The sequence below is a fragment of the Oryza sativa genome, chromosome 8, assembly GCF_034140825.1.
Source record: "Oryza sativa Japonica Group chromosome 8, ASM3414082v1".
NCBI lineage: Eukaryota > Viridiplantae > Streptophyta > Magnoliopsida > Poales > Poaceae > Oryza > Oryza sativa.
The window spans coordinates 24,114,781-24,136,725 of NC_089042.1; the positions used below are offsets into that span (position 1 = coordinate 24,114,781).

The following is a 21,945-nucleotide window of genomic DNA, read 5'->3' on the forward strand; positions in this document are numbered from 1 at the left end:
CGCCGCCCTGTGCCGTTGCGCTCGACAGAGAGAGAGAGAGAGAGAGGTGGGGAAGAGGTGAAGAGGAGGGGAGAAGAAGGGGATTGGGCTGACAAGTGAGTCCCGTATCTTTTTATCTGTTTTGGCTGACTAGACTGCCACGTATGCATCCACGTAGGACCAAAACCGGCCTGGATCGACTTAGGGGGTAATTCATCCGGTTTGTAAAGTTTAGGGTTAAAAATAACTGGTATTGGAGTTTAGGGTGGTAAATCGGACGACCACAATTGTTCAATGGGTAATTCGTACTTTTTCCAAAAAGATATATACTACTATTTAAATGGAAGCTTTTACGCCGCCGTAACATTTATTAGCGACTAAAAGATAATTTGTTGGTAAAAGTTTGATATATGAGTCGTTTGCGATTTAAAGTCCAACATACAAAATAAATTACTAATAATAATAAATCAAAATTAACTCTAAAGTTGATATTCAAATTTTGGCCTGAAGAGCAATTGGTACTGCAAATCTCTGTCCATGCTTACTAAGAGCAAGGCTAATAGTATAGCCAGTTGCTGATTAATAGCCCATTGCTAAAGCTAGCTACTAGTACAATAGATTGTCTCTTGGCTGGCTACACCTCATAATCAAATAGTAAATTATATCATGCACATATCAATGTGTGTGATCAAGAGTGAATTGCATCTTTGTAGCCAGTTGTGCCAATAGCATATTCACATACCATATCAACCAAAATCTCTATAGTACAAAAATTACAAGACAGTATTACTACATAACAATAACTCAAATACCATAGATTAATCGATAATATCATGCCAGTCCTAACACAAGTCTTAACAAAAGGACATGGTAACGAAAGATATCTGTAGTTCCAAAGAACTGACAAGGTAATAGAGGATAAAGCAAAATAAACATAACGGTTTACAGATCCAAAAGTCACATCAACAATAGGGCATTAAGCAAAAGTACATATAAATATGCTGTCCAACAAGTGAGAATGATTTATTCATCGAAGATAGACTGATTTCTTCATCGAAGATAGACCCTTCATAGCAGGATCATTGCATCATATTACCATTGCCTGAGCTATCATCAACTTAATGGGAGAAGAAAAACACATATAACATCCTGAGTAGTTTGTCACTTGATGAATAAATGAAACAATGAAATCTCTTTTCAGTGAAACCTTACTAAAAGGAGTAATCAGTACATGCATTTTTCTATAGTTGGTATATCTTACAAAGAAATAGTTGCACTGCCATAAAAATTAAGAATTTTATTGACCATTTCGTAACAGTGTGCAGTATGCCCAGATGCATAACAAGTAAATTAAAAGTGAGTTTAGCAGGTAAAAGCAATAACAAAACACCATGCTACTGCATCATAAGAAAGAAAAGAGAAATACTGAATTGTGGCTATTAGTAGTCTGAACTAGGAGTACATTTAGTACAAGTAAATCATCACAAGGAAGAAAAGAGAATCATTAGAATGTGTCGGTAAGTAATCTGGCCTAGTACTAAATTTAGTTCATATAAGCTACCTTTGAGAAGTGCAGCACCATGATTTGGACATTCTGAGAAGAGCATGTTCCTGAAATAAATTAGACACAAGGTTAATTGATATAATCTACACACGGCAAAGAAAAGGCAAAGAAACCACATGCTTATTACCCTACCATGTTTATGCCTGTTGCCTATGTCCAAACCGACGCCAAATATGCTCAATTAAATCAGTTTTCAGTTAGGTATGCACAAAACGAGCACGAATAGCAGATTTTCTACGTAGCACATCAGTAAAACATGGATTATCACCAGAAGTTACTTCAGGAGGCAGGACTATTGATGTCCTAGGAATTCTATTGAGGTCAATGTCACATATCAATCCTCTCTCTCATCTTCAACAATCATATTGTGGAGAATCACACAAGCTAGCATGACTTTCCCAACACTCTTCCATTTCCACTTCTTCGCTAGACGGCGCACAATGTTGAAACGGGCTTGCAACACTCCAAAAGCCCGCTCCACATCTTTCCTTGCCCCTTCTTGACGTTCAGCAAACAATTTATGCTTCTCTGTTTGTGGAAGTGATATAGATTTCATGAAGCTAGCCTAATCTGGGTATATACCATCAGCAAGGTAATACCCATTGTTATACTCATTCCCGTTAACAGAAAAATGAACCCGAGGAGCCTCCCCTCTAACTTGTTCAAGGAATAGAGGGGACTGATTCAGCACATTGATGTCGTTGTTAGAACCAGCGACACCAAAGTAAGCATGCCAAATCCAAAGGTCATGTGAAGCAACCGCTTCAAGGATAATTGTTGGGACTTTGTAGTCACCACGGGTGAATTGGCCCCTCCAAGCTCTAGGACAACTCTCCCACCTCCAGTGCATGCAATCTATCCTAGCATACCTAGAAAGCCACGAGACTTGTTAACCTGTAGTATATGCTCTATATCCTCACTTGTGGGTCGTCGCAAATATTGCCCACCAAAGACCTCAACTATCCCTCTAGCAAAAGTGTCCAAACACTCTAAGGAAGTGCTCTTGCCAATTAGCAATTATTCATCTAAGGCATCAGGAGGGGTTCCATATGCTAACATATGAATCGCTGCTGTGCACTTTTGAAGTGGAGAAAGGCCTGTGCGACCAGAACAATCTTCTCTTTGAGTAAAGTACGGAGACCACTGACCTAGGGCTTGCACAATACGTAAAAAGAGATGCTTTCGCATATGAAATCTTGTGCGAAACATTCTGTCATAGTAGAGTGGCCGATCTGCAAAATAATCAGCCATTAAGGGGAATGGCATCATTGTAATCTACCTTCCTTTTGTTTGACTTGTCAAGCTGCTCCAAATATGCATGCCACTTCGGTTGGTTTTTAAGTTCATTCCAACAATGCATAAACAAGAATGGACCATCCTTGAAATCATTCTCATATATTTTCACTGTCTTAGCCATCAGATCATCATGAGACTCCCCACTAGCATATAATGAATTAGCCTCCTTTCAAGAGCAACAAAAATTCCCAACCTTCTTCTTAATTTTACCAAAACGATCCTTAACTTGCTTAACTTGCCTAACCCGGCTTTTTGGGGTAGTGCTGTTGTAAGCTGCAGCAACATCGCCCCAATATTTATTATTCTTCTTGAAATTTGATTCTATATGATCATTTGAGTTGTTCAGCCAGGCGCTAATCTGCAATTTTTAGGAAAAAGATGTTTACTGGTGTTAGTAATGTGAGTGATGCACATCACATTGACAAATAAATAACTCACATAGGCCACTTATCAATCTCAAGTCTTCATCGTTCGTCCATGACAAGCGTTTCTTAGTCCTAAAGACATCTCCATTCTCAACATTGATAGGCCGTGATGGACTCCCTTCGGCGACATGATGCATATGGTTTGATGGGGCATTGATAAGATTAACAAACCCACCAAGAGGACGAGATTCCACTTCTCTGTATAGAAAGCAAGAACATTATAGTTTCACCATAACTAAATTGTTTATGTTGGATCCACCACTGCTGCAATTGTAACTAAAACAAGCTAAGGTACTGATATCCTAAAAACAAGCTACTGAAACTTATAATTAGCACAGAAACAAGGTACTTATATCATTTTTAGTGTATAATTAGCACCGAAATTTCGTGCTTCATCTTTTATATTTAAAATCATACACATTAATATTAATATGGTTCACTGTTTGCTCTTTTGGAGAGCACACTATTGGCCATTGTACATGGTGATATTTTCTGATCCCTTGATCTTCTTGCCATAAATATCTCCTTACAAAATATATTTTCTCTTTAACACCCCTGGGAATTCTATAAAAAGATAGCATGTACAAGGGTGTACTGCTTAAAGAAGAATTTATCCAAGTGACTCTCTACTTAACAAGTTCCTGGCCTGATCGTTATAGAGTTTGTACATTTGATATTATTTTTTTTCATGCATGAGCAAGTAGAAAATAGAAATAAGAAGAAATAAATCTATCTCTATATATCATTAGGATCCGTGTGCGTTAAACCAGATCGGTTCTAGTAGATCAAGATGATATGCCGTGACGGGACTGTTTTTCTCTTTTAATGGGGAGAGATGTACTTGGTCTTTGTTTATTGTGGGGAGAGATTGATTTACAGCAAGGGACTAAAAATAATTTTAGATAAAGATCCCAGCTCAGGATATGGTATAGGCATTTTTTAGTAATGCAGATTAAGTAATAAAACTCACATGCTATGTTTTATGTAAAAAAAATGCTACTACAGCCAATGTCATCTGATTCTCATTTTAATCGACATCACGTATACTAACATTCATGAAAAAAATTGTAAAATTTTAACATGGTCCTTAACATAGATCGCAAAAATATCTTTTCAAATTCATTTAACACACGAACACAATAGTAACATGCATATAAAATCTGAAATATTAGACAGAACTATGACAAATTCGCAACTAACTTACCATTCTTTAAAATCGTGTTGCAACTCGATGTTGGTGTTGGCAGCCATAGGGAGAGGACATACAGATGAACTCGGCATGGCTTGCGATGGTGGAGAAGCAAACCAAGCTGGCGGTGGGGTGGCGAACCAAGGACCTCCATAAGGATATGGCACTGCCGACAGGGTAGGAACACCAGGAGGATAAGAAGAGCTGGTATGTGGAGGTGGCGCAACCTCCCTCTTCCTCCGGCGAGACATGGCTGTTGGTGGAAATGAACTAGGATTTTCGGTACAAATCTGTCGCGTGCGGGCGGGAGAGATTAGCGACGGGAAGAGGAAAGGCGAATAGTGGGAGGCGGAGACAGTAAATCTTACCGGATTTTTGGGGCCGGCAAAATAGTAGATGGGGATTTTTTTTTCGGTGGATTTGTGTCGGGAGGGGAAGAGATCTTCGCGCGCGAGAGGGGAAGAGATGGCGCGCGGCGCGGGAGATCGAGCGCCATCACCCGGGATCGTGCGGGAGATCGAGCGCAATTGCCCAGGATCGCGCGGGAAGGGCGGAGATCGGGCGGGCGCTGGGTGGAGGGGAGAGGGGATCTCGATCGGCTACGGTGGGGAAGGGATCGGCTGCTGTGAGTGGGGTCCACAAATCGCGTTTTTTATCGCCCAGGTAGGCTGCAAGCAAGCGATAGCACGTGGAAAAGAGAGCTATCGCCGGGCGATAGATTTGTCGCTCGCTTGCTTCTTTCTCATCGTTTCTCTCCCCTCTATATAGAAATATGATGATGTGGCACATTTTTGAAGCCCGTCTAGTCAGCTTATTGTACCTGCTCTAACTAAAGTGCACCGGGGAATTGCAAAAGGTTCAAAGTGTTGTACCATTGATACTGTGTGCTAGTCACTTAACACTGTCTCGGTGCTTGCCAGTGAGTAAGTGACGCCTCGTACAAGATTCGTCCTCCTTTGTCACGTGTAAGTGACAACTTTGTTAATTTACGGGCCAATTGCAATCCATCGTTTCAAGTTTTAACCCAAATGATCTGTTTGTCCTTAAAGGCTTAAACTGGGCATCCATCCATCCATGCTCAGATGCAAAATCACCTCGATACACTGATCATGGAATGCACAATTCCCTCGCCTCCAACCATGCTTATATTTTCAACCGTTCTTCCGCTATTGCCATTGACTTCAAAATGAAGCACTACCTACGTCCCATAAAAAAAACAATCCTAAAACAGAATATGATATATTACTCTTTTAGTATTATGAATATGAACAAAAATATCATAGGTTTATTTTTTATAGGTTGGAGGGAGTAGAATATAGGGAAAATATATATTCACACAAGAGGTACACATGTCCTGCAAAAGATGGACATGCGACTTAAGACGGCCAACATCACAAAGTCATCAATCCTCTTAATTCGGTATTGTGATAATGTCGGGGCATTTGACAGTGAGAGATGAACATTACATGGATGGTGTTTTGCCTGGCCAATCATATGATGCGTGTTTCATGACAACTTAATTGCACGTACTACGCTGAAATGGTGGCCATCAGGCAACGAAGGAGACCATCAATCATTGCAAGAGTACATGGGCGTTGAAGTGTGTTATGATGCTAATCTAACCACTTGCGATCCATGCTGAATTTCTGACGAAGATGAACCGGCCTTTTGCTGTTCTAGGCTGGTCCTGGCAAAGAACAGCTGAAAGGAACAGTGTCCTGACGTTTGTCAAGGAGCATGAGTCCATCCTTACGATGAATTGACACACTCCATAGAAGGCATCATGGGCGGTGAGCATCATATTCAGTTTTGGAACTTAGCATCATATTCTCAACTAATTGCTTAGCCTTCGGCTTTTAAGTGTAAGTGAAAATTTGAATTTTAAAACTTGAATTTAAAGCTAAACTTAGGTGTACTTTTATTACGGTTTATCTTTCCAACCTTCTTTTTAAATCACAAATAACATATAAAATAATATACATAAGAGTTTTACGTATAAAATATTTTCTGATGGTTAATAAGCCGTTTCGCTCATAATAAGTATATAAGAGAAATGGTGAGGAACAGATCTAAGATTTTGAAAACTTACAGGTACGATTTCAACCATAATTTGTTAGATGTGGCAGCAGTCAACACATGGGTGGTGTTTGAATCTCCTAAAGATAAAGATGAAGATGAAAATTAATTCTTTTTACGCAAAACGTGGTGGTATTAACGTGTGATTAATTAAGTTTTAATTATTATAAACTTAAAAAAATAGATTAATATTATATTTTAGAACAACTTTCATAAAGAAAGTTTTCACACAAAACGCACCGTTTAGCCGTTTGAAAAGCGTACCACTTTAATCCAACACTTCGTCGCAGTTTTGTTAGGCATTCGGCCTGACAATAACCGAATTAACCATTTCATCAGTAGTATATTTTGGCAACATTTCAGAGGAACAGATCTTTGCATCTACGCAGTCCCCCATGCTGCAGATTTCAGAATAGCAGGCTAGCAGCAGGAATCCCTCGAGGAAGCAGTGCATATGAAAACGCGACGAAAGATCCGCGTTTACAAAAGGCTGGTCGTAGTAGTTTTCAAAGGTGAAAAAAAGATGCTTGTTACTACACACGTTGCGCTCTGAAAGAAAAAGATGGCATCCAAGACAGCGTCAGTTGCTTTAGCGATTTTTCATACTGATCGGCGAGCCATTCCAGGGAAGAACAGCGATGTTTAAGACCACTAATTATTTAATTAACTGTGGCCATTATTCCATCCTGAAGCTTTTGTCCGGTGGTTGAATGTGCAGATGTGCCGACTGCCGACTTACCAAGCATGCTTCTTTTAACACAGTTTAATACTACTACAGTATGACACAATGCACTCGCTAAAGCTTTTTAAAAGTAGACGTGATGCAGTAAATGATGATGATTAAGTGGCACACGTGACCTGAGGCAACGCGTTTTGCGTCAGGTAATTAAGCGGTAACAGACTAACAGTGTCAAGCAGGTGCAGAGGTCTGGGGACAGATCGTTCAGTTCTACCATGGCAAGCAAGCACAAGGCTCGTAGGACATCTTTTCAGTCGTTTTCTTGCTCCTTGTGATCGAATAATTTGGACCATGGAGCAACACCATTCATGAACAACACCCACAGAAACATTTTGACCAATATGTCATCATCAGGGATGGCAATTGTGCCCGTTTGCCCGTTTACCCGCGGGTAAAAACCCTATTAGGGTTGGGTTTGTTCTCCATTTTATACCCATGGGTATCTTATTGGGTCAAAAGCTATGCCCGATGGGTAAATGGGCATGGGTATGGGTAATCACTACCCATGCCCGCTTTGCCCGTTTACCCGCGAAATCTAACTTACATATAGGTTAGGAGCAAAATCCACTAGAATACATAAGCCCAGTTCTTTGTTTTCTTCGGTTTCCCTTTTATTTCCCTTATTATTTCTCTCCTCTTACTCTATCGCCGCCAGAGGAGAGACACGACACCGAGGTGGAGAATATTTGATGTTTTAAGTTCGATTCAAACTTAGTAGCTTGTAGACTTTTTGTTCCACTACTTTTGTTGTGACGGGTAAACGGGCACGCCCGCGGGCATAAGGCGCCCGCGGGCAATAGGCATGGGCAACCATCCTTACCCGTCATGTAGTAATGGGTATACCCACGGATACAAATAATCTCACGGGCATGGGTATGGGTAGGCACTACCCGTGCCCGTCGCGCCCGATTGACATCCCTAGTCATCATCCGTCAGGTCCCTGTGCATTATCACGCGCAATAGTAACAATCCATCAGGTCTCTCTGTACAACAGTAATAATACATTATTACGCACCAATCCATTGCATGTGAGGCCCTCATAGGCGTTCACGACTAATTTACACTCCTGCACAACCCAGTAGCTGCAAATAATTCATGTGCTACGGGAACTTCAGAGCAAAAGGTTCTCATAGCTGGAGGCTGGAGCTGCACCTTGTTGAAGGCTTTTGGAGCCAAGTGACGGGGGAGCTAGTTCTGGGGGGCAAGGTCGCGGCCCAAAGACTACGGTTGCCCAGCAGGCCCTTCCGATGGCAAAGCTGACGGCCACCGTAGCATTTGGGCCCTCAGGCCTGAGCTGCTGGCCTGAGGGCCCAACGACGTAAAGCCCAGTCACCGAAGCATCCACAAGCACGGACGTCGGTAACAGATCATTGCTAGGAAAAAGTGCACCGAAGGTCCCTCAACTTGCCATCGAATTATAAAATCATCCCCCAACCACAAAACCGGATATCTGACGTCCCTTAATTAAACAAAACTAGTTGACTCCGGTTTTGTCCGACGTGGCAGCTGACTTGGCGTGGGCCCCACGTGAGCCCCACATGTTAGGGTGCCACGTCAGCATATGCTCTATTTCCCCTCTTCTCTTTCTCTGTTTCTCTTCTTCCTTCCTCCCCCTCGCTCTCTACTCTCGCACGGGCGGCGGTGCACGCGGCCGGCGACTGTGATGCGACTTGTTTAGCGTGGGGGCTCGCTGGCTTCCCCGTCCCCCTAGTGCGGTCGGCGGCGCGGACGAGAAGTCGGCGGTGACCGCGGCCGCCATCGCCTATCAGAGGGAGGGCGTCGGCTGGTGCTGTCGCTGCTACTGCCGCCGCCGAAGAAAGCAACACCCAACGCTGCTGTCGTCGCATCCGGCAACTGCAAGTACTGGCTGCTCAAGACGGAGTCGGGGGAGTGGTCGTGGTCCGATCCCACCGGTGGCGCCAAGGATGGCAACCTTGTAGCTGCCGGCCTGCGCGACGACCCGGTTTCCGGCGCGCTGCCATGGCCGCCGCCTCGGTCTCAGCTTGATCGCTCGCTAGTGAGAGTTGGAGCAGCACAGCGATGGAGCTGGCCTTGCAGAGCTGAATCCACTAATGTGTTCTGCAGTGAGTGTGCTGGCTCCAAATCGGAGCTGTTGCTTGGTCAGAGGAGATGAACTCAGGTTCAGAGTAGACATTGATGCTGATGTCATCTCCTTGAATCTGAACAGACAATGCAGAACAGATAATACAGATCGCGCCATGGGACAGCGTCTGCAACCGCCAGGCCATCAACAGCCTCTATGCCCTGCGCCGGGGCGACCGCTGCCTGTTCTACCACTCCAGCGCCGGCGCCACCTCCCGTCACATCGTCGGCGTCATGGAGGTCGCCAGGGAGTGGTACGAGGGGGAGGGGGAGGCGGCGAGCGGCGGCGCCGTGGACGTCCGCGCGGTAGGGGAATTTCGGCTGCTGGTGGCGCTCGGGGAGATAAGATAGGTGATGGCGTCCGCACGGTGGGGGTATTTCGGCATAAGGTGGCGCGGTGACCGTGGCCGCCAACGCCCCCCTCCCCTCCGCCGCGCCACCGTGCGTCGCCGCCTCACCCCGACGACGACGCGCGGCCACGGCAATGGCGCCGCGCGGCACGCCGAGGAGGAGGAGGGAAGGCAAACGACCACCGCGCTCCTCCCCGCATGACGGCAACCATCGGAAAAAGAGAGAGAGGAAGGGAGAGAAGAGGGGAAAAAAGAGAGGGTGGTGACGTGGTCTCCCTGACATGTGGGACCCACGTGGATCCCACACTGAGTCAGATGCCACGTCGGATAAAACCGGAGTCAAAACCGTCGAGGGACCTATTGTAACCAGTTTTAATTAGTTAAGGGATACCGGATATCCGGTTTTGCGGTTGGGAGATAATTTTGTAATTCAATGACAAGTTGAGGGACCTTCGGTGCACTTTTTCCTCATTGCTATGGCCTATGGGGTATAGCCACCCTATGCAATCGTCACATCACCGTTCAAGCGCAACCGCCTTGTGCAGACACCTCCATCACCAGAGCTAGCTAGGCAGACGCTAGATTGGACAATGCCAACGTTGCCCTCGCCGCCACTATTGATCTGGCCAATAGGAGGGCCATGTCTCCAGTCTCCACCATCCTAGCGCGTGCGTAGAGTCTGGCGGCACGCTCAGACAGTGGCAAAGACTAGGGGGAAAAAGAAATGATTTTCCACCCATCTTTAAATCCTAACCATTTATTTTTCTTTTTTCTATTTAATCCTAACCCTTCATTTATTTCCCAATCCTAATCCACTACCTATTTCTCATTATCCAAACACACCCTAGGGTTAGTGATGGATTTGGTTGATCAAAGCCTCACCTCACATGTGTTCTCTTCCTAAACCTAACCCTCTTTCAAAACAAAGAACAAGTAAGCTCTCTTACCTAGGAGGATAAGATTATGCAAAATTCATATAGAGAGCAGTTCAGTTTTCTTTTGGTTTTAACATTCCAATTAGTATATCTCATATTTTCGATAGGTGGCTTTTGGGGATTGACAAGAAAAAGAGTAAACTGATACTTGTCGGAGCTTCGGCCATTTGTTGGGCTCAATCACCATCTATTTCCTATATGCAGATAATTTTCAGGGCAACTCATTGGCTCCGGTTTTGGGCACAATTACAAAGGTGTGATGAAGATGGAGAGTTTCTGAAAGTTGCATGTCGCAAGTTGGAGAAAATGGTTATGCAACTTAAGGCCAACTATGGATGGAGATTCACAAATAGGCTGGAATAAATGTGTTCTCCTTATTTTGGCTTTTTCTATTTAAGTGTATTCTATTTTTTTTGAACTATACTATTATCTCGAGTGCTACTTTGTAATAATTGGTTGTAGCTCCTCTTGAGCAAAGGCCGAGATATTATATTCTATTATCTAAAAAAACCTAGGAGGATAAATCCTTAAATTTCTATATTATTTTAAAAAAGGCAGTGGCGGCAGTGAATATGCCATCCCACTTACTACCATAGTAAATTTTGCAAATTACCCATGCAGATTTTTAGTATTAAAAACAATCGAAATCTAAATGGATAGCACCATAAAAATTAAATAAAGGTGAATATTCCATATAAAAAAGTGAACATATTTCATAGAAAATATGTTATTATTTATTTCAGCAATACTATAATATATATTCTTTTATCTGAAGGAAAGAACGAGTATTTAGCTAGTATTTGAAAAACATCAACCCAAGCTGAGGGCAATTTTACAACGTGGTATATTTTGCACACATTTTGATCCCAACATGGGATTTACAAAATATCTTAATATATCTACCATTTCAAATTAGGGGTAGTTTCGCAAAAAGAAAATTCATTTCGCTACTAACTATAGCGATCTAGATAAGGCGTCCTAAAATTAATCAACATTCTAAAATAAACTAAACCAGGAGAATGACTATTTATACTCATTATACTAGGTTGTCACATCGTCACCGGTTTATTTTGGGATAGAGGCAATATTTTGCAAGATGTTATATTTTCTCCATCCAAAAGTTTAAGACATATATCTTTTTTTTTGGTTTTTTTCCAAAAGTTCTAAGGCTGTGTTCGGAAGAGGGGTTGGGAATCCCTCCTCCCCGGCACGCAAAACAAAGTTCGTTTTATTGCATGATTAATTAAGTATTAACTAATTTTTTTTTGAAAAATGGATTAATATGATTTTTTTTTAAAACAACTTTCATATAGAAAGTTGTTGTATAAATCACACCGTTTAGCAGTTTGAAAAACATGCGCGTGGAAAACGAGAGAGGTGGTTGGGAAAGGGAGGGGGGAGAACACAGCCTAAGTCATATCTGTAATCTCTATGTGCTAAATTAAATTAATTGAAACCTAAGAAGCCATCTTAATACTTATTGATTGTATGCATGTGTATGGTTATTTGGTTTTGTCACATGGTGGATGATCTAATTACTCCTTGATCTTGGAGACAAAAGAAATATGCCTTACACTTTTAGATGGAGGGAGTAGATTGCATGAGCAACCAATGGCCATTGGATAAATCCCTCTTGCCTCGTCTCCACTGCTAGAGTATATGGATAGGATTACATAGAATCCGGTTATTAGGTATGATCAATTTCTATTTATAGAGAATCCGGTTATTATGGTAGGTAGGATAAATCCCTCCCGCCTCGTCTCCACTACTAGAGTATATGGATAGGATTACATAGACTCCGGTTATTATGGTAGGTATGATCAATTGCTATTTATAGAGAATCTGGTTATTATGTTAGGTGTGATTAATTTGCTATTTATATGATTATAATATACCATCCCCGAGACTTAAAATTCATAGTAATCTTTTCCTCTAATATTCAACATCCCTACCTATGCCGCTCGCCATCGTGATGGCCACCTCTCGTGGTCGCTGGTGCTCATCGACGACAAGCTCCTGCGCCGCCGCACGATATTCTTGACATCCCCTTGTCTCATTTGCACAACAGCTCACATGTGAGCCTAACGTTTATCGGTCCCACATGTTAGTGATAAACAACGCTATCTTTTTATTTTCATTTAATTATGCTTATCAGTCAAAATATAAAATTTTAACTTTAAATTTAGAGTTGTTTTGGGATTTTTTTTCATCGCGGTTTATTCTTCAGCCTTTATATAAAAATTTTATTCACAAATTATTTTTCATTTATAAATATTCCGTTTTTTTTTCCTCCGATACGCCGAACGACGGGGTTGAAAATCACGTGACTGCGCCCTATTCACCACGTGCCACGTGCGATGACGAGAAAGCCCCAGATGGCGAGTTGTCAGTTGCCGCGCCTAGCCGCCGCCCGCCCGCCCGCCCGCCGTGACGTCCCCGCTGACGCCTCTCTCCGTTGGACGCGCGCGGTGGAGGCGGTTCGCTGTCGCCGCACGGCTCGTCGTCGACGACCACCACCTACCCCACCGATGACGCCGTCCGCCACCTGCTTAAACCCGCGGCCTCCACCTCCTCCCCCGCGCGCTTACTTGGATCGGCGAGATGGGGTGGAAGGGCATCCTGGGGTTCGACCACGGCGTTGTGCAGGCGCCGCTCGGGCCCGACATCTCCGGCCCGGAGCTCGCCGCCGCCGTCGCCAACGCCGGCGGCATCGGCCTCCTCCGCCTCCCCGACTGGGTACCCCCCACCCCACCCCTCTATCTGTTCCCTTTTCCCTTGGGGCTCTTCTTCACAGCTAGTACTAGTATTATTCTGTTCGATTTTTTTTTTCTGATTCGCTCACTGCAGCCGGCGCCGGATCGCGTGAGGGATCTGATACGGAGGACGAGGAGCCTGACGGAGAGGCCGTTCGGGGCGGCCATTGTGCTGGCCTTCCCGCACGAGGAGAACCTACGGGTGGTGCTGGAGGAGAAGCTCGCCGTGCTGCAGGTTTACTGGGGAGAGTTCCCGAGGGAGCGAGTCGATGAGGCGCACCTCGCCGGTGTTAAGGTGTTGCATCAGGTGAGATTTTCACATGCCATTGTCTGTTCAATTAGCTTCTATCAGTGCTTTTGCCAGTGGGGTAGCTAGAGCTTCGCTAGTTAGTACTTCCTCCATTCCATAAATTAGGTTTACTTTTAGCTTCTATTTGTTCCAAAATAAGTTTATTTTTGAGTAATCATTGTATCGGAGTTTATGAAAGTAGTAAACAATTGTATTGGGGTAGATAAAGTAGGCAATAATTGCATTGAGATTTGATAAAGTAGCGGTATTTCAGTCCTTTTGGTTTGTATTGGTATGTGTGGGATGGGTGAGGTGAAAAATTAACTTATATTTTGGGACAGAAGGAGTATATTTGTTATGCTATTGTGGTTACTTATCAGGGAGGTTATAATAGCTGCTAGCTAGAACTTCGCTAATTAGTAGTATTTCTTAATTGTTATGCCAGTGCCATTGTTTGTGGTTACTTATTATTAGGGAGGTTGTAGTTATAATGACTGCTGAATAGACCATTTGTTCCCAATATGTTGTAAATGATTGGTGAATCTTTTGAAGATATTCTTATGTTTAACGTTGTTGCGAATCAGGAGTGCTTCAGTACTCCACTCTGGATCATGTTGGTCTTGTTTGCTCAAAATGCTAACTGATAAGCAACCAATTTGCCAACGCTGAAAGGAGAAAAACCATTTCATTTTATCTAGAGTAGAGGAAAAATCATCGATGGTAAACTGGTCAATGGCTGGAGATAGTTACCAACAAATTGTTAATAGTCAAAGCATGTGTTGGAAGTCGGAACAGTAGATGCCAGACAACAAAAAGACAGCACTCATGACAAAAACAATGATTGTCTAAGATAACGGTATAACACGCAAAAGATGATCACAAAGAGCACATGAGACAAGCCATGAATTAGCTAATGCAGGTCGGTTAGTCCAAACCTCAGGCTCTTTTGGCTTGGTCATGAGGATAATTTTGTAGCACAGCTAATACAAGCTGAATTTACTTTGGCTGTTGATTAATGAAAGTTCTCTTTCCTCGCAAAAAAAAAACAAAAAAAAACAGACCACATGAATTACCGGAAACTGCTCCTAACTGTTACATGCCCACATATGACTATATGAGCCACAGTGCCACACTATATTGGCTCCTTTCACTATCATTCCTTGGCTTGGCTTAAGTAGAAATATAGGAACAAGTGAACACTGTTAGTGTTAGTACGATTTATCTGTTATAGAGCATTCAGGCGTTGATACTCTTCTTTTGGTGCAAAGAAAGATGTAACAAGCACCACTGCAAAAAACTTTTTTGTAACAACCCTCCCTCCAGAAGAACCGCACAGCTTAGCCCAACCGACGGGCGGGCCCATTTACACATACAATTCCACTTATACTTTCGTCCTCGCTTCGTGTAAAAGGGTTAACCCGGAAGTGATATGGTTGGAGGGAAGAGGCCTTATAAGTTGGTTCCACCATTGCTAAACTAACAAGGTGGTACTAAACAAGCGCACACAGCTCTCATGGGCCGCACATGCCTCATCCTAATTGGGCCAGGATGTCACATTTTTGCACTTTGTGATGATGATACACGAACTCTTTCCTGTATACGTCTTCACATTTGTTCAGTTGATTATGAACTTTGCAATATCCCTTGTTATTTGCGTAGGTTGGTAGCTTTGAGGAGGCAGCGAAAGCTAAGGAAGCTGGTGTAGATGGGATCATTGTTCAAGGCTGTGAAGCAGGGGGGCATGTGATTGGTCAGGTAAGCCAGTGTTTTGTAGTTTTGGTTTGTTAAAAGTCTCAGGCAGCCTTTCAAGAAGCTTCTTGGTCAACTTCAGGAGTGTTCATGCATGCATTTAGAATGTACAGTATGCCTCGAATCTATATAAAAGGCTAAAGATTTAGCTTAGGGCCCCTGTTGTGGTGCCATCTCTAAAGCATAACATACCTCCCTAGCTTGTCGCCATATAATTATATTCATGAGATTTCTTCTCCAATGCCTTTTTTGTTGTGGGGAAAAACAGGAAGGACTGTTACCTTTGCTGCCCAGAGTGGTGGATCTAGTTTCAGATACTGACATTTCAGTTATCGCCGCTGGTGGAATTGTAGATGGCCGTGGCTATGCTGCTGCATTGGCACTTGGTGCTCAGGGCGTTTGCTTAGGAACTAGGTATTCTTGCAATCTTTTCTCTGCACGAGTTTCTCGATAGTCCATCTGCAATCTTTTCTTTGCTTAGGAACTCATAGTCTGATTTTCACATTACTAGTTCCATGAACATTCAGGTTCTTGACCACTGAAGAAAGTTTTGCACATCCCTTGTATAAGAAAAGGCTAATCGAGATTAATTGCACGGGCTATACCAATGTGTTTGGGCGTGCTAGATGGCCTGGTGCTCCCCAACGTGTCCTGAAAACAACCTTCTATGATCAGTGGAAGAATCTCCCAGAACAAGAAACAGAGGAAAATCAACCTATCATAGGCCACACTATCATCCATGGTGTGGTAAGTATTCGGTTATTTCTTTTCGTTGAATTTGTCCTCCTTTATTTATAAGTTGCAATCATTTTTGTTATGGGCTTATGGCCTTTTTTTCTGGCTTATTTTGCTATCTGGTATAAAGTATTTCAATGCCTTCAGTTCCAACATGATACTTCATCTAGACACAATCAAAATCAGCTCAGGCTTTTAATATGGGCAAATAGAACCTCAGTAGTCTAGTTCCCAATGAGAACATGAAGGCTTTGCTGCTGTAAGTTCGCAACAAACACTTTTGGTTAATATGAATGCTATAGATGAAGTTTTCTCCTCCCTAGTCTAAAAACAGTGTACCACAGGATTACAGGAATTTCATAGGAAAACAATGAATTCCAATGGGACCAAGTTTTATGAGTAGCAGTTTAGCTCAGCAGTTAACAAAAACAAAATAGACTAAGCTCACAAGACATATCTTGCCCTGAATAACAGTTTGCAAGACATTCCAAACTGCGAAGTTCAGACAAACAGATTTGAAATGGTTATTGTAGTTCAGGATTCTATTTCCTTGAGGGAGTATTACCCATTTCAACAAGGTTTTATATTTGCCTTCTTACCTTCTGTTTTTCTAAGATAGAGCACCGCTACTTGTCTCTTAGGACATCTGGATATGGTAGGGTAGCCCTTAATTAATTGCTTCGCTTTTGGCCAAAATGGTACTGCTTGCTGTTTTCTAATACCGATAGACATCTACAGTGGTGGCCTGTCAATTCTTCTAGATAAAGCTTTGTATTTTTACAATAGGACTTCCATAACTGTACAGATTCAACCATTTTTAGTACATACAAAAACCAACTTCAAATACCAGAATTATAACGAATAAATTTACCAGAAATATAATAAATATTTTCTAGATTAGTTTGATCCAACATCTCAAAAAAGTCCTATTATAATCTCATACTTGTCTAACAAATAGTTAATTTTCATAGTTATGAGCCTTCATATTGGCTGTTATGGAGATCTTTAGATTAAATTGTAAGTCGTCTAGCAATGTAAATTATTTCGATCAAATCATCAGATTCATAAACATGATGAAAACATTAACTTCTTCATGATAAGGTAATAAATGTAGATATTATTTAAAATTTATATTCTTGAAGATATACTCTTGGTCATTAAAAAATGATTCTTGATATGCGGTAGTCTAATATTATTCTTGATTAGATTGTTGCAATTATAGCTAAGGCAAATACGATGTAATATGAATACTAAGTATGCACAAATTTAACTAAAGAAGTAAAATATTATCTAAAACAGAAACAAAATATTTGTTAACTTGACAATCTCACATTGTTCCGGTGCTAAAAAGGACACATAATGTATGATGTTGTTAAAGACCATTACAAATATATGGAATTACTCATGGAACTCTTAACATGCACCTAGCTAGCTACTACCCGAAAGTAGGCATGATCCGGTTGTCCGATGGTTAAACTCCATTGGCCAGGCTCTTCTTATATAGGGCATTATACGCAACACAAAAAAGGAACTACCTTCCAAGATAGTAGAAGGCATTTTTGCTACGAAGTGTAGCAAAGTCAAGGCTCGATGGGATCATCTAGGTGGAATTGCAATAGCCACGACTCTAAACTAATATGGAATCTCCGATGTCGTTTACAGATACTCTATTCTGTCCATCCATCATGTACTGTGCAAACCATTAGGGATGTTATGGGCATGTTGCCTTTAACAACCTATCGGACATGTACTGGCAGGTGACAAGCAGCTCAACCTTTCATGATCCACCCACTCCCACACACTGACATCGTCGTCATCGAGCTCTATCAGCTGCTTGTGCATCTGATCAACATTCATGGTAGTAAGTATGCACGGGTAACGTTTCATCTTCTCTTTCAAATTATTCCTTGAGACAATAGCCTAAGCAACAATAGTGATAGGCTTGCCACGGTACCAAAATGTTGTATTTTCACTCATCTAGTTATACAACGCCACACAAATGTCCCCGCGTTCAGCGGTAATCCAGCATGAGCGTCGTTGTTGTGAAAGAACTTAGGTAGGCGAGGCAGCCGTGCTCTTCCTGTTAAGCGGGTTGACGAGCACGGCAAATAGATAATCTTTGTTGATGGCAAAGAGGTAACCAGGGCTAAAAGTAATGACTTGCTCGCCCATGATAGTTGGGACATTCAGACATGTACCTTGATTGTCTTCTATGTGGAGAGGGAGTAGAAGGTGACGTTGTCAGAGTAATTCGTCCTCATCCCAATGCTCGTCATCTACGGTTGGAAAAAGCCATGAACTTTATGTGGCATAACGGCTCACCTCTATGGGTACACAGTGTGGAAGCGGACAAAGTCTCTAGCTCACAAAGATGAGTGGAGATGACTTTGTCCGCTTCCGCTCGGTCTGCCTGCATTGGAGAACCGTTGTGCCGTGTAAAGGGCATGAATTCTTCCAGTTGTTGATGATGGTGAGCCACTGGGATGAGGATGAATACTCCGACAACATCACCTTCTACTCATCCTCCATAGAGAAGATATCAAGATACAAGTCCTTCTATCAAGGGCAAGAAGGTAGTTGCTTCTGGCTTTGGCCACCTTCTTGTTGTCGACAAAGATGACGACCTCTTTGTCGTGTTCATCAACCCATTTACCAGGGAGACCACGACGATACCTCTCCTACCTAAGTTCTTGCACAACAACTGTGCTTTAGACCAGATTACCGATGAAGGTGGGGACGTCTGCGTGTTGCTCTGTAACTGGATGAGTTGAAATGCGGCACTGTGGTACCGTGGCAACGCTATCACTATTGTTGATTGGGCTATTTTCTCGAGGAATAATTTGAAAGGGAAGATGACACGCTACATGGGCATACTCTTTGCCATGCACGGTGATCGAATGCACATACAGATGATAGAGCTCGATGACGATGAGATGTCGGTGTGTACCGTGTGTGGGACTGGTTCATGAAAAAGGTTGAGCTGCTTAGCACCCTCCAGTCCATGTCACATAGGTTGCTAAAGGCAACCGGAGTGATTTGCACTGTACGTGATGGATGGATAGGATATCTGTCCACAACCTTGGAGATGCCATATTAGTTCAAAGCCATGGCTATTGCTATTGTAATGGTCTTTATCAACATCTTACATTATGTTCCTTTTTAAGTACTGGAACAACGTGAGATTGTCAAGTAAAAAATATTTTGTTTTCGTTCTAGATAATATTTTACTTCTTCAGTTGAATTTGTGTGCACTTAATATTTATATTTGCATCATATCTGCCTTAGTTGTAATTGCAACAATCTGATCAGGAACATAAATAGACCTCTGTTTTTATGACCTGGAGTATATAGCTTTCTTCAAGAATAAAAATTTTAAATCATATCTACATTTAGTACCTTATAATGAAGAAGTTAATGTTTTTATCATCTTTACTAATTTGATTTTTTTATAAAAATAATTTTCATAGCTTTTAATGTAAGCGACTTGAAATTTAATATGTAGATCCCCATGACTGCCAACATGAAGGTTTATAACTATGGAAATTAACTATTTGTTACACAAGTTTCAGATTATAATGAGACTTTTTTTAAGTGCTGGATTGAACAAATCAGATTATATCGCTGGTAAATTTGTTCTTTATAATTCTAGTATTTTAAGTTGTTCTTTTAGATACTAAGATGGTTGGACCGATACTGTTAGACAGAAGCTTGTGGTATATGATTTATACTTTCATCCTAAATCAAACTTGGTGGCTTTGCTGGACTTGTGTATGCAGGGATGCATATCCCGTAGTGTGCGTGTTCATCGTAAATAGTCTACCAAGCATTCTTTTTACCGTGTTTATTAAATATATGTTGACATAGTGTTGTTTGTATTGAACCATACATGTGCTGAGTAATGGTGATCTATTATGCTGTTTTGTATGATGATGGACCTCAATAGAGTAGTTTGGCATAGTACTCATTACAACTTTAAATGCACACTTTGTACTTCGGCCACTTACACTAGAAATTGGACAAGTAAATAATGATTTGTTGATTCCAGCACAGGGATATTCGTCGGTTCGCTGGTACTGTTCCTAATGCGACAACAACAGGTGATATTGATAGCATGGTCATGTATGCTGGTCAGGGTGTTGGGCTAATCACAGAGATCATACCAGCTAGTGAAGTTGTCAAAAGGTTAGTTTCTGAAGCACAGCACGTCATCAGAGAAAAGCTTTTGTGAATTTCCTGTACTGTCCAAGGAGCAGTAAATACTATCTGGTTTTTGTAAGCAAGGACCAATGAAAATAAAAGAGTCCACCAAGCTGTCCATTTCCCCAAACAAGTCCACGGTGTTGTTACATAGTATATCTGCAGAATTACACAGTATTGATTGCTTCTACATCTGTTTGTAAGTAACAACTATTGAAATATAGATTTTGCAAATGTATTCTCTTCTTTCGGCTTCAATGTTGTACTAGGAGTACAAAGTATGTCCCCAAAATTGTACTAGTTGTGTTGCTTTATTACCAGGACAAGCTGCCCAAACACTATGAGTAACTGAGTTTATTACTTCTACATGCATGCTGTGGACTAATGGTCTGTGTTAGACTGGTAGTCTGGTATTTTGAATCGAGTTGGACTTGGTTGGGGTCTTGCAGCTGGAGCATATGGCATGTTTTTTTCTGCCCAGAAACTATTGATGCACTGGTCGGACCTTTCACCAACCTAATAACTAGAGAGGGCTTGCTTCAGTTCTTGGACCACGCTCACCTCATTGCCCATCCCTTTGGGCTTCTGTCTATAGATAATGCTTCGGAGGTAAAGCAGATAAAAGAACAGTGGTGCTACAATTTCTGGGACCAGCCTCTGTGGGCTGAGTTGGACACTGACATGGATTTTTGTCCTGGCAATGGTTGGAATATGTGCTCGATTTATAGCTCTGGAACTGAATGTCCACATGAAGCAGTGTGTTGAATACTGTAAGATCTTTGATCGAGCTTTCTGATTCTATTCTATACTTCCCTCTTATGTTAATGTGGGAGCTTTCTGATTTTGTTCTAATACTTGCCTCTTATGTTAGTGTGAGGATATGTAAATGTGACACCTTTTATGCTTATTGCAGCTTCACAAAGGTGTATCCCATGCCTTCCATTGATTACCTTCATTGGTAACACATCCATCTAGTCATGTTGATCATATGTAATGCCAATATCTCTTGCCTCTTGGAAGTTGGGACTAATTGGGAGCTGGAAGAATAGATTTCAAGACCTTATTTTAAGGGTATGTTTGGTTGCCTAACATTGCCATAACTCAATTTGCCATAAGTGTGGCAATGTTTGGCTAGAAAATGAGTATATAACATGTAGGCCCATGAAACAAGAAAGTGTGGCTTGTCACAACTGAAACAAGCAACCAAACGCTAAACTAACAATCTGTGGCATACCTAACATGTGGTGTGGCAATGTGTGGCACCAAGCCAAACAACCCAAAACGTGCAGTGATAGTACTCCTATTCTCCTACTGTCCAAACCCACAAAGGTCATCACCTGCACCGTTGCCTGACTATTTATACAGGAGTAACAGGACCCCAAGATGACAGCATGCTACTGCTCCATCTAGAGCGTCGTTGTTCACCAGCAGCAACCATCTTTTCACGCTATGGCGTAGCCAGAGACCCAGAGTACACATCTAGTGCTCCTATATGCCTCTTGGTCTTTGACTCGCCTCCTTCTTGCCTCTCTGGCCTGCAGAACCATGCATGGACCGGAAGGAGAA

At 42.1% G+C, this 21,945-nt stretch overlaps 1 protein-coding gene and 1 pseudogene across 6 annotated transcripts; one reads left to right on the forward strand and one right to left on the reverse strand.

Moving 5' to 3' along the window:
- Window positions 1–864: 864 nt before the first annotated feature.
- LOC136351620 (uncharacterized) lies at window positions 865–3,337 on the reverse strand (annotated as a pseudogene).
- A 9,897-nt stretch (window positions 3,338–13,234) lies between these two features.
- LOC4345877 (uncharacterized) lies at window positions 13,235–21,617 on the forward strand. Of its 6 annotated transcripts, XR_003243865.2 has the most exons (8): window positions 13,235–13,392; window positions 13,504–13,716; window positions 15,358–15,453; window positions 15,716–15,861; window positions 15,975–16,194; window positions 20,228–20,364; window positions 20,975–21,149; window positions 21,293–21,617. XR_003243865.2 is itself a non-coding variant. In XM_026027621.2 (7 exons), exons 1-7 carry the CDS (start codon window positions 13,258–13,260, stop codon window positions 20,976–20,978), a joined length of 951 nt encoding a protein of 316 aa, XP_025883406.1. In that variant the 5' UTR covers window positions 13,235–13,257; the 3' UTR covers window positions 20,979–21,347. The 6 variants fall into 6 exon arrangements, 3 of the variants coding, with proteins under 3 accessions (XP_025883406.1, XP_015650725.1, XP_066159495.1); XM_026027621.2 differs by having other exon boundaries at window positions 20,975–21,347; XR_001548405.3 differs by lacking the exons at window positions 20,975–21,149; window positions 21,293–21,617 and having other exon boundaries at window positions 15,959–16,194; window positions 20,228–20,745.
- The last annotated feature ends 328 nt before the right edge of the window (window positions 21,618–21,945 follow it).

What these genes read in the sequence shown, in the direction of transcription:
- LOC4345877 (XM_015795239.3), top strand. Translation starts at nt 13,258, where the DNA reads ATGGGGTGGAAGGGCATCCTGGGGTTCGACCACGGCGTTGTGCAGGCG. An exon ending in GGCGTTTGCTTAGGAACTAG is followed by an intron (nt 15,862 to 15,974) that starts GTATTCTTGCAA and finishes ATGAACATTCAG; the next exon opens with GTTCTTGACCACTGAAGAAA. An exon ending in ACACTATCATCCATGGTGTG is followed by an intron (nt 16,195 to 20,227) that starts GTAAGTATTCGG and finishes TGTTGATTCCAG; the next exon opens with CACAGGGATATTCGTCGGTT.